This window comes from Leishmania braziliensis, chromosome 23, assembly GCF_000002845.2.
Source record: "Leishmania braziliensis MHOM/BR/75/M2904 complete genome, chromosome 23".
NCBI lineage: Eukaryota > Euglenozoa > Kinetoplastea > Trypanosomatida > Trypanosomatidae > Leishmania > Leishmania braziliensis.
Window position 1 is genome coordinate 487,837 of NC_009315.2, and position 12,829 is coordinate 500,665.

Below are 12,829 nucleotides of genomic sequence, written 5' to 3' on the forward strand. Positions count from 1 at the left end.
TGACCACGTTGAAACATTCACAATGACGGCGATTGGCCCCTAGAGTGCGGCGGTATCCATCAATGGCTCTTGGTCCTTAGCTGGTAGCTAGACTTAGGACCCCTAGGGTACTTTGCTCTCGATCTGAGCATACACCTGCCTTACCGTTGAATGCCGAGTAGAGATACGCTCACTCCTCAGTGATGGTGCCCCTCTGAAGCACATAATCGTAGCTCAGAAATTGGATGGCGATCTCCCAGCCGCCTACCCCATCACTGCGGCGGGGTTCGGTGGGCACGCCGTGACCTGCTGTTGAATGAACACGTGTAGCTGGTCAGTCGCGATAGCCCAGTGGGACCCTGTCAACGCGACCGCCAAATGTTCCTAACAGATGCCGCAGTGTCCCTGATTCCTCACTGTGGTGAGCATGGGCGACATATGGTAGCAATAGTCCACCTGACGGGGAAGAAGAGCGAGAGGCGCGAAGGTAGGACCGCCGTAGCAACAGACGAAAGAGAACCCTTCAGCATTAGTGTCCAAGCGCCGTTGAGCGCAGTAATCTCGGCATGCGTCCAGTTCGACATCTCGTTGATCCCACACCGAGACAATATATAGCTCTCTTTGTCGGACTACTTCACCTCACAAGTGCAGCGCTCGAATATCTTGCGATGTATCAAGTACTGCTTCGCACTGTACTGGTTTCCGAACAGGTGAATTTAGAGGGTCAAATGAATGAGCGGCGACGCACGCTCCATCAACACAGAGATCTATGGATAGGGCCTAGAAAACCCCCAAGAATATGGAGAAACAAAGTTCCAAACCTGATGATATAATGAAAATCGAAAGAAGTGGTGTGTATTCTGTGATTGATGAAAATAAAAAGAGAGAAAACCGGAAGGGGTGAGCACAGTGGACGCGAGGAATACTCAGGAAATCGAGAGCTTGGTACCTTATCAATCCCCCGCTATAGATACACTCGGGTAAGGGAAAGGCACCAATAGCATTCAGAACAGGATTGAATAGCATGAGATCCGTCGGACTGCAAAAGCACAAGGAGTCTGCTCGTACATTATTTTCCCTGTTTGTAGGGAAGAGGTAGGGCCATTGCGCTGTCAGTGATCTTACAGTCTGCTGTACTCTTCAGAACACCCGAAAGAGACACATCTAATAAGCACAAAAAAAAAATCTACTCTACAATGCCTCATGTTGTGGCCTGCAAAATGGAAAGAGCTGTGAGCAGTTCATCCAGTTGTATCTGAAAACGCTTGATTTGCGTGTTTTTTTGCTCGAGTAGTAAATCAGTCTTCTCCTTTTGAATCTTCTTCTCCAGCTCGGCTACACGTTGCATTTCTAGAAGCTCATGTATTTTCTCCTCCTCTTTTTGAGAATACCGCTTCTCCAAATAGCAAAGCCTCTCTCCAATGGCAATCAGGGAGGCATCGTAGCCTTTTTCCTCGACAATTCGAGATAATCTGGAAGCTAAGTTGGCTCCGTTATCCGACTTTGAGCACTTGGAAATCTCCAGCAGCTGAGATTTATGACTGGCCTCGAGGCGACTCAGCTCCTCATTATGGGCAGAGCGCAGCTTCTGTATCTGAAGAGCGAAGTTAGCTTTCATCTCGGCAAGTCTAGCATCCCATTCAGCGTGTATGCTGTCGAGCTTTCCCTGAAGCATGCTGCTGCGTTGCTTGTGCTCCCAAATGCCTGTGCGGAGTTGCTCAATGACTGATTGAAGGTGTGTAGTTTCAACCTCGTGAGGTGAAGGACCCTTGAGACCCTGCCCCTCAGGCTTGTCTGTGTTGCCAGTTGCGTCTGCCTGGTGCTTGGGATTAATTGTTACCGCCTTCGCTGGTTCACCACTGTCTATGGCTGAAGAAACAGTAGCACTTCCGATTGCACGGCGAAGCTCGAGGTTCTCTCGTTCGAGAATCCGAATACGTCTTCGCAGCTCGGGATCATCCTTTGGGACTTCCAAACGCTGTTGTAACTCAGTGATTGTACTTTGGTAGCGCTCGCACACTTCCTTCGTTTCTATGCGCAACTCTTCCATCGCTCTCTTAGTAAACTCGTCCTTTTCAAGCAAGGCAGCCTCTAATAGATGAATTCGACTTGCTTGCTTCTTCAGACGCAGCGCGTTGCCGCTACCCGCTTGGCAACTGCTGATAAGTTCGCTGATGCTCTCTTTCTTCTGGTGTAAAGCCATCTCTAAATCCCGCACTTGGGCTCGCAGGCTGTCTACTTCGCGCAGCAAATTGTTCTCTCGGCTATGCGAGACCCTCCTCTCAGACTCTAAGCGGGCAACCTCCGAATGCAACGCGTCGATCGTGCCTTTCTGAATGCTGTGAACACGCTGGGACTCACGCAGCTTCGCCACCGTATCTTCGCTCCTATTGTGCTCTTCTCTCACCACAGCCACGTTAGCGATTTCAGCGCTGTTAACATGAATAGGAGCGTCACCCTTAGACCGAGTCAGGTCGTTTCTCTCTTGCAGCAGTATAGCGCATCGCCTTTTTTCCGTCTCCAAATTGGCTTGAAGCTCCTCGACTTGTGCTTGGAGATTTGCGATCTTGGCAGAGTCATTTGATGCATGCATGTTAGATCTTGTCGCAAAATCTTGCTGTGCACTGAGAAGCAAGCTATGCTTTGCCTCTAGGTGCTCGAAATCATGCTCCAGTTTCTTGCATCGACTCGCGATCTCCTTCTTTTCTCTCAGGAGTGCCTCGTTGTCCCGCTGTAGTGTGACAATTATCTTCTCCTGGGTTTCCATTTCCTTTCGCACAGCATCGAAGTTTCCGTGACCTATTGCACTAATAGCATAAGAACTTTCTATGGGCCCTGTGGAAGACCTCAAAGCCGCTTCTCTTTTAGCGCTCACCCTCTCTACATTGGGTGCAAGCGTAGCAGCTAAGTCTGATAAATGCTTACATCCTGAAGCAGATGAGACCTCATGTTCTGTAGAAGTAGGCGTGTTTCTCACATTGCTATCCATGGCGTCTAATTGTTCATTTGTAGCATCCATAGCTGCAGAAGAAAGGCTTGGTGTGGTCATTGCATTACTTATAGCTCGCCTACCCTTAAACATATAAAACAAAGGAGGAGACTCAGGGGTTGTCTTTTGGGGGAAAGAAACAAATATCACATTGTAAATCCGACAAGCATTCAAGAGAAGAAGTGGAAAATATGGCGCAAGTCATGCCATTCACCTTTTGAGGCAACTGCGTCCCGGTGGTCACTTCACCGTAGATCCAAACAGGTCATTAATTTGCAGCCTTTGGGTACTGATCCTGAGGGCTTCTTTTTTATCTTTGTTCGTCGGTCGCGTTGATGTCGGAGGAATTTCATACTCCGAGTTTCATTTCGTCGAGGTACGGAGCTTAGCGCGTATAAGTTGAATAGAGGGCCAAACATAGTCAGTGAAGAGGTAAAATTATAGTCGCACAGCTTCATAGATAGATCCACGTAATTCAAAGTCTAGCCACTCGATACTACTCGTAGAAACCATGTCTTTCCAGACGAGCTTTTTGTACAAATCTCAGATAGTCATCGATTACAGTGACTTTACGCACAGGATCACATTCTTCGCCTGCCCTGGCCAGCACCCGTTTCACCACAGTGGCGTTGGAAACGAGCTTCGACAAATACTGCACTTCGCCTAGAATTCGTTGCCTTTCTGTCGAAGCATCGCGCACCTCACTCTCAAGGCTTTCTATCGACAATTGCACACGCGTGAGTTTCTCTTGTTGGATTTTTTCTTCGGAAAGTAACGAATGATATGCTTGCTCAGCTGCTACAGTAAGCTTCACTTTTGAATCGTCGTTTGCTGCCCGCTCCATGAGCAGCGAGCACAGTTGTTCGTAGTTTCCGATATCTCTCTCAAGAAGCTCCTGCTCTGCTGCGTACTCTTGTGCTTTTCGATGCAGTGTCCGGAGAGCATCTGTTTTTGCGCGCACTAGACCATTCGCATCATCTGCAGCTTCTCTAGAGTTCTGTGAAAATGCCTCTATAGAGCAGTTACATATAGCTATTTGTGAGTTTAGATTTCTCACCTTTTCCATCAGACTTGCAGCGTCCTCATCAACAGCAACCTTTTTTCTTCTCAGACGCTCGCTGGATTGCTGCAATTCATGAAGCCCTTGCCTTATGCTCGCGGCGAGAGCCTCATCCCTTTCATCCGAAATCAACACAGTCGCGCTATCCTGAAACCGCAAAAGTGTCGTGCTTTCAGCTGTGATACGCAGTGCCTCCGCTTCCATAGTTAGGTCCCTCAAGCGCTTCTGAACCTCAAAGAGCATTGCTTGTGTATCGGCGACAGCATTCCTCAACGCTAACTCGCGAGCATAAGATCTCTCCTCGTCGGCATTGGTGCACTGAAGCTCATATCGGGGAACATCAAGGCCCCTTTTAAGTAAAGGGGCTAACACCAAATCATGCAAGCACACCACCGTGCGCCACAGACGGAACAAGTGTAGCAATTCAGCTTCGCATTGATTCTCCTCTACCCCAAGACGATAATCCCCATTGGTAGGCACCTCCGTTTTTTCGTTGGCCCCAAAGATGTTGGTGATCTCCTTTGATACAGTGCACATATCAGCCTCCACGGCCGTAAAACAGTCTCTTTTCGCTTCCACAAACTGTCGATAGCGCTGCAGACACTCTACTTCTACCTGCTCCTCCTCGCCAGAACTTTTGAGTACTTGCACTACTTCATCATTAGTTGGAGGATACACTGAAAAAATGCCAGCTAGACACTTCGCGCTTGCCACTGATGAGATCAGCCGCTGCTCTTGGTCGTGCCTCTTTGCAGATGTTTCCTGTATTTTAGACAAGGCGCTTTGAATGTTCTTGCAAACAGAAGCCAGTTCAGTTTGTGCAGTGGTGGTGGACATATTATTGCTGGCCGCTACGCAGAACTCGAGATGAACCCGCAAACGCAAGGGGCAGAAAGAAGTGAAAGACCGAAGTGTTAACAAGATAAGGTGTGTGGGTTCATAGCAGCAAGAGTTGTGGCGCATCCAACCATGTGCTCTACCGGAAGAGCTTTCCGGAAGTGAAGAAGACGACTTTCACCGTCGTGAGGATTAAAAATCTGCGCGAGCACTCCGAGCTTTGGCTCGCCTACCCCCTTTGAGCTCGAGGCGTTGCTCTCAGCCACTTCACTCGTAACTCCCCCTCCCCACCCACTCCCCTTGACCGCTTTTAGCCGCACAGCTTTCCAGGTAAGGGGATGTCTCTTCGCTGCACCCCGAAATTATTTGGCCGTGCGCAGCTGAAAAGCGTGACGCAAAACTTAGTCGACTCACAACCCGACGCCCCGCAGGTGAACTCACCCGTGCATCACGCAAGGTTTCCGCAGAAATCACTACGAGCCGCCACAAAAATACCCCCACGAGCTCTTTCCCACCGGGGCGGTGCTCCCAAGCGGCCCCGCGAAAACCACCCCCCGAAACCGACAACCCGAACACAAAGCAACCTTTCGCTTCCCAGGAAACTAAGAAAACACCGCGACAAGCACCCCCAAAAGCAAAACCCCTAAGAGGAAACGATTTATGACCCCGCAAGTGCCTCGACAAATGCGGGCCGCCTCTTTTCGGTGTTGAGGGCCCGTCTCTTCTCCCGGGGAGGGCGAGGGCCGGGCGCCCTCCCCCCGGCGCGCAGCCCCCAGCAACCCCGGACCCCACCGACCGCACAGGCGAACGCGAACGACCCAAGCAAGGGAAAAAAGCCCGCGCCGCCCGCGGCCGGGGCGGCCGCTGTGCACGCCGGGCGGCGAAGCCCCCCGAAGCCTTCCGGCACACGGAAGGCGCCCGGGGACGCAACCCTTTCAACGCCCGCGCAAACCGGGGCGGCGGCACGGCAATATTTTCACACCAGAAAGAAGGCGCGAAACCCCGAAGGGTCGCATGGAAGCCGCGGCTGGGGACCCGCCCGCCGAAGGGACCATCGCCGAGATGGTCTACCGCGACCCCCCCGGGGTTCGAGGGTATTAACATGCCCAAAAAAGTCCTGGCCTGACGACCCCCGGCCGCCTCGCGGGCACCCTGGGAGGCTTTCCCCCGCCGCCCTTTGGGAATTTCAATCCCCCCCCATCCCGGCTGCGCCGCGCAGAACAGCCAGACACCGCCAACCAGCTTTCGGCCCTGTTTGGCGATGCGGGCCTCATGCTAGAGAACGCTCCGGACACGCCTTTACATTCCCAGAGCGGAACAGCAAGCACGCCAGACCCGGCGTGGCCCCGGGACGTCGGGGAGGCTATCTTTCGCACCAACCGCATAGCGGATAGCAAGCATAAGTTCCCCACCCATTCCATCGCACTGGTTAGTGGAACCCTACTAACCCCGTCAACCCCCACATTCCCGTGGGTGTTTAACAGCTGGAAAGGGGCAAATTGGGGCCATTTCGGTGAGGCACAAAGCACTGTGAGACCGTTGGGAAAAGCCACTCTGGAGGAGCACAAAGCATCGTTTAACTCTGCCCCGCAGTGCGCCATCAAGCGCAGTTGTCCACATGGCTCTCAAACCCTTTGGGTTGTGCAGTGGCCTGCCGGGACGGACGCCGCAGACGAGCAAGCCGCAGATGCACAATCAGCTTACCACGCCAACCCGAACAACCACACCTTGCGCACACACAAATTACGCAAGCATGAGGGAAATCACATCAGGAAATCCCTCAAGAACACCTGGTCCTGACGGATGTCAAAGGCCGATCCCGGCCACTCTTCACCATGGCCTGTGCCGCGAACAGTGCGCGCTGCACAAACCATCCCCCCTCTCTGTCAGGCGCCGCACACTGCCGATGGTCGCTCTGAATACACCATTAGTTGCAAGCACCGCTTGCTTGCGCAAATCCTATTCCACCGCCCCACAAATCCCCCAGCTCCCGACATTTTCATCATCGCCACCCACCATTTTTCCTTCAGAGACATGATGACACCAAAGCCAACGCCTTCCCTCATCCCAGAGGCGCCCACACCCAAGTCCTCTCATCATAATCCTTCCGTTCCGCTCCGTCTGCCGACACAAAAGGGGCACCGACTTCACCATCACCCCCATACCTTTTCTCCGCCGAAGATGCACCAAGCACGTGCGCTTGCTCTTTTCTTTCCTTTCCGACGGGGTGTGGTGTGACAGCAAATTGAATGAACATAAACAGGCGAGAGGGAACAGACCGCCTGTTCTCAGGCAAAGAGCCCGGGGGAGCCCTGGCTCGTCTTGAAGACAGCCGGGCAGCAGGGCACCTTCAACGAGGCGCTGCACCACCTTCCCCATAGGACAAAAGCGCACATTTTAACGCCCATTAGCTGGATGCGGATCGCACACCTTGTTCCTCGACAGCGGAAGAACGCGCACGTTTCACCGCCACCAAAACCTGGGAAGCCACAAGAACAACCTCCGTCGCACCGGCCAATTGGTCCCACCTCTTACGTCTCCAAACTTATGCGGCACACGACGTTGGCGCGCTTATTTCATGCGCGCCAGCCCCATCTATGCTAACATGCGCATGGGCGTGGCTAAGCCACGAAAATGGTGCTTTCCAGAATCACAGCCACGGTCGAGATGCATAGAAATATCCATTACCACGTGATGATCGGCAAGCGCCCGGGCAGGGAGCAGCAGGCAACTCACCGAGCAATTCGGACGTTAATAACTGTGGTGCTTTTTAGAAAAGCCTTCGACAATATGGATTCCCCGATTCTCGCGAAGAGACAACAGAGTTTCCCCTGCACCCGCCTGAAGCACTGGCTCCGAAGCTTCCTTGCACACCGCTATGCGCAAGCAAAGCTTGGAAACCCATTAGGCAAACAGTATGCCCTAAAGGCTGGTGGCCCCAAGGCGCCGTTCTTGCACCACAACCATCCCCCCTGCAAGCCACCCCCCTCCCAGAGTTGTTGGTAACTCGATTTCCTGACACCCAGTTCGGCATGTACGAAGAGGACCTGACCATCACCATTCTATGTCGTGGGCGGAATTCTGACGTAAGGATCGGCAACGCGGTCCTTCGAAAAGTGGAAGCGCGATCGAAAGACAGCGGCATGCGGATAAATCTGCAAAAAGGCGAAGCCCTGTTTCGCACACCCCCGAGCCACACGGACGAAGAGAAGGTCTTGGACCCGCCTCGTCACGGGGGGCACGGGGTCTCTGTTTCACTGTTCAGTGGCGGCAAGAATCCCAATCCTGTTGATCTTCAACCGGGAACTCGAGCCAAATAAAACGCCAAATCGACACAAGCACAAAAGCAAGCAGGACTGCAGGGGTGCAGTTGTGTCGTGTTGAAAACCGCCGGTTTTGACCTTAGCCACGCGATATGAAGCAATTTGTCTTTGGCCATGGCGATCCCAAGCTGGCGTATAGCTCTGCGGCCGGATGGGGGGGGGGCTTTGGGATACGGCTAACCAAAGATGATTCACCAGCGCCCCCCTCTTCGCCGGCTTGTCACTAGTCTTCTCTCTTCTTTAAATGGAGAATCAGTGCTATTGGAATCCGGCCCCTTTCTCTCCTGCTCGCCAAAACGTTTCGAAGGGGGCTCGTTCCCCGCAATCAGTCAAAGTTCGCAGAAAGTTGGCGGGCCCTTCTGAAACCCCCTTGGCCAAGCCCCGGTCCCGCTGGCGAGTGGGGTGGGGCGGGTGGCTTTGTTGTTGCGCTGCTCGTTTGGAATGAGCCCACACCCGTGCGAGGCCCCACGAAACATCTCCCCTGCGCACCCTGGCGCTGTGCGTTTTCGCACGGCGTGTCTATTGGCATTTATTTGCCTTTAGACCATTCACAGATTGTGGCAGAGGGAAACCTTGTTATTACAAAACATGTCGCATCCGTTGACGCCCCCCGTTGCTTCCCTAGAGCACCCTACGTCACAGCTTCGGACGGCGGCGCCCGGTGACACCAGCACTGCCCAGCCGCCGCCGCCATCCCTCCACCCAACCCTTTCAGCACGACCTCCCGACGAACCGTCACCGAGGACCGTGGCCCCCAGCCAGCAGCCGCAGAGTGGAGAGCACTGCTATGCGTAGGGGGTCTTCAGAAGTTCGGTCTTCCCATTACGGAAACCGTGTCGAGAGAAGGGCGGTTGCTTCTTTGCGTGGGCGATGGCCGGTCCCTTTTGGCTGCGCTGGGCGCATGCCCGTTGCGCCAAACCTCTGCAGTTGAGAGCGAAATCCTGTCCTGCGCACTGTTCTTTGTTAGCAACGGATGGCGAATTCACCTCCAGTTTGCGTATGCACACGTGGGGGGTCTTTTTAACGAGATAACAAACACGGTCGCGGTGGAAACTGCTGGAAGGTCCCCATGTCTTACCCAAAATCAACCCTAGCTGCGCAATTGGCCTTTTCCCCTTCCATGGAAAAGTGCTGGCTAACGAATGGAAGGGGCAACTGGGGGAGGGCTCGCATCGCTTCCGTTTGTGTGGCGATCGTTCCTCTGGTCCGCCCTCCCCGGACCTTCTAACGGGAGGGGCCTGGATGGTTCGGGGAAAGTGGAATCGTCGAGGGTTTCTGCAGTGAACACCCCCGCTTCGGCCGGCTTTTCCGGGCTGAGAGAGGCTGCGCCAACCGTGTTTGTCGGAGCAATCTATTGTAGGTACAAGCTACGGCTTTCGCGGCGCACTGCCAACAGGAATGGGGGTCGAGAAATCCCCGCAGGGATCGAAGGATTCCAGAAATATATCCGTACCATGGAATCATCCCCGGCAACTCCCGGGTTTAGCAAACCGCGTAACGCCTGCGGGTGGTGGTGGGCCCCCTCTGGTGGGTGGGGCCTGCGCGTACCTGTTCGGCGGCCGCGTGTTCTCCTCCGGTGTGGGTGGCGGGGTCCTGTGGCGTGCCGCCCCTCTCCAAACCGGCGTGTGCCGGAACACGCCGCCGCGCCCTGTTGGCGCACTCTTCCGCCAAGCCCGGTCGCAAGTTCGACAACCAACCCTGTTCCAGGGGAAGGGGGGTCGGTCAGCCACGCGCTTTTGTGTCCTACCCTTCCCGACTGGCGCACGCGAAGCGCTGTCACGACCGGAATGCTCGGTTGTTAGCTCTTCTTTCTTTCTTTGCCAGAGGCGACTCGTTCGGTTCGTGGGGGCCGCGTCGCTTATCAACCCCGCTGCCGAAAATGTGGGGGGATCACGGAAAGAAACCCACACCCGAGACTCCTAAATTATCCGCAGGTTTGGGTTTACGCGCGAAGCCAAAAGGGGTGGCACCCTGAATTAAAGATATGTTAAACATATGCCTCTGGCTGGCCATTTTTTGGCGCCTGAAGGGCCCGTCTGTGACTGGCGCCCGTCTTGGCGAAGGGCGCCGCAAGCCATGTCGCCAGGACCGCCGCCACGCCATCACTTTTTTTCAGGAACAGGTGGTTTCTTAGCCACCCGTTGTTTCTTCAGGATTTGCTTTTGTTCAGCGCTGTTCCCCTTTGAAAAAAGAGCGCCCGCTTACCGCAAATCGGGAGAAAGTGTATGGTGATGCGCCACTTTGCTTTTGCCAGGACGCGTGGGATGGCTTTTTTGGTCCCCCAGCAAACAACCGCGCGCGCCCCAAAGCCCCAAACACCAGAACCGGGTTTCTTGAAATCGGGCTTTCCTTATCGGCCAGTCGTTTTCTGGGGCCTATGGTTTGGTCTTGGTGCTTTTCTGTGCGGCGTGCGCTTTCGCTCCCGTTTGCGGTTCTTTGGGGGTGGGGCGGGGTCTTCGTTTTTGGTTGCACCTTGGCGTGGCGGCCCCCCCCCCCGAAACCAAAGGCCCTTTAGGGCGCGCAAAAGGCTTTTGCGCGAGTTGAAAAGAGTGTTGGTGGCGGGGTTTGGTTCCCGCCAGGCTGGCCGGTGCGGGGCCCCCCTTCCCGGCGAAACCTTCTTTTCCGCCGCCGCGTAAGGGCCGTGCGGTCGCGGGTGGCGGTTGCTGGCGCTGGCGCCTGCTCCCCGCCAACCAGCGGTGGCGAAAAGGAAAAATCCCCATAACCCGACAAGGGCGCCGTGGGGTAATAGAAAAAGCAAACGCGGTGATCATGAGCTTTTGGTGCCCCCTTGCAAGTGGCCAGGCTTTTTTTTTTGCAGGCGCCGAAAGCATGCGGGTTTTTCTTCCCCAAATGAGAAAAAAAGAAGAGAAAAGGGAAAGCCAAGTAGCAGAAAAAAAAGACACGGACATTCTCGACACTCAGTTTCCGGTTTTTAAAATTCTTTTTTGGCATTGTTTTCTTCCCTTTCCCTTGCGCGGAGTGGGGGCGTCGGGCCGTTATTTCCGGAAGCGCGTGGTTTTCGCGACAATGTTTTGGCCATGTCGAACCGCCGCGCTCTTCCAAAAGGGGTGCCGGGGGCCCCTCATAGCGCATGTTTGGTTTTCGTTTGGGATCTTCTTTTCGTTCCCTAAGGCGGTGTCGGTGGGATTGTCCAAGCACACGAAAGGGATAAGAGATAGCTTTCCCAGTCTTTAAGCAGATTTTTGCAGCTTCATTTCGAGAGGTCGGTCCCTTCCATCGGAAAATGTAACACTTCCATTTCTGAGGCGATCAATTGTTTCCTCCGATCGCGTTCTTCGGCTGCTTTCAAAAATCGCGGTGGTGTCGTTGGGCTGTTGTGGTGGGGGTCGGTGCTTCCGGGGGGCCCGCGGTGTGTGTGTGTGTGTGTGTATGTGTGGGGAGAAGCCATGCAGCTCCCCATCCCTGCCGATGCCGGGCCGGTTCTGGTGGTGACAGGGTCACGTGCCTGCGGCGCAGGGGGCCCAGAGCGCCTCGTCGCTACTGATGCCGGTGGCCATGTCCTGGGCGGCGTTGCCCGAGCGCGCCTCACCCGGCCCTCGCTGCCTGCTGGTGGGGAGCCTGCGCCACCCCGAGGGATGCGCCGGGTGGGGGCCGGCATGACGGTGGCGGCGGCGGGGCGACCTGCGGGGCGGTGGGCAGAGCTTGGGGCAGAGGCCGTGCTGGGATGCCTGGGTCGGCGCACTGCTGCAACGTGTGTCAGCGGCTGCTTCGCCCCACGCGGTGGGTCTGTGATGGGCCGGCGTGGCGTGGCGTTTAACTGATGTGGTCTAGCACGGTGTGGGCGTGCTGGAATAGTGACGAAACGGAGTTGATGTGTGCTGGGGTGCGAAACCGAGGTTTTCCAACGGCGTGGAAATAATTGATCAGAGTCTTAAGGGAGAAAGGGGTGATGTGCGGCCGTAGGAGGATGAATTGTTATAGAGAGGCGGCAAAAGGGTCTTCAATCGCCGCCTTTCTGGCACGGATGTCGGACAGCCCCTACTGGAAGTAGGAATATTTGGTGTTTCTTGGTAACAGCGTGCTGCTCATTATTGCTGGCCTTGGATGGGTGAGGTGTGGTTATATAGGTGGTTCTTTGACTGTTATTCCTGTTTTAAATTTTTTTTTTTCTGCTGGAAGGACTGGAGGTGAAGCTTCTTCAGAGTGGAACTGTTGGAGCGAAGCTAAGCTGTGTCAAGAGAAAGGGTGAAGCTGGCTAAGACGGGGAGTCTGCAGTGAGATGCGTAGGAGGCAGTTAAGTGGTCTTGTGTCGTGCTACGTTCACGTTTTCTTATCTTTTCAGTGGCTTTTGGAGGATATTTGTGCGCTAAGAAGGAGATACTTGCTTTCGTTTCAGTTTTACCTGAACAGAATATGCGGTGTTAACTAGCGGTCGTTAAGAGGTGAAGGTAAAACGACCAGTAAGGGTCCGACGAGGGTTGGATGTAGTGACTGGGGTGAACACAACCAGTATCATTCTAAGTGCATCAAGAGCACCACGATTATGTGTTTCTACACCGTTTGCTTGCGGAGCTGCAATATATAGTGTTGTAGCTTATGCTATCTGAAAAACATTCAACTACTCCTACATTTTCTGTGTTCTCTCGTTGATTTTGTCTACCAGTGTCGCTGACCGAAAAA

The 12,829-nt window shown here is 54.3% G+C and overlaps 2 protein-coding genes across 2 annotated transcripts; both read right to left on the minus strand.

Moving 5' to 3' along the window:
- Nucleotides 1–1,180: 1,180 nt before the first annotated feature.
- LBRM_23_1230 (conserved hypothetical protein) lies at nucleotides 1,181–2,746 on the minus strand (the record flags this gene model as incomplete). Its single annotated transcript, XM_001565145.1, has 1 exon — nucleotides 1,181–2,746. One exon carries the CDS (start codon nucleotides 2,744–2,746, stop codon nucleotides 1,181–1,183), a length of 1,566 nt encoding a protein of 521 aa, XP_001565195.1.
- A 718-nt stretch (nucleotides 2,747–3,464) lies between these two features.
- On the minus strand, nucleotides 3,465–4,865 carry LBRM_23_1240 (hypothetical protein, unknown function; the record flags this gene model as incomplete). The annotated part of the gene is made up of 1 exon (XM_001565146.1): nucleotides 3,465–4,865. One exon carries the CDS (start codon nucleotides 4,863–4,865, stop codon nucleotides 3,465–3,467), a length of 1,401 nt encoding a protein of 466 aa, XP_001565196.1.
- Between the last annotated feature and the right edge of the window lie 7,964 nt (nucleotides 4,866–12,829).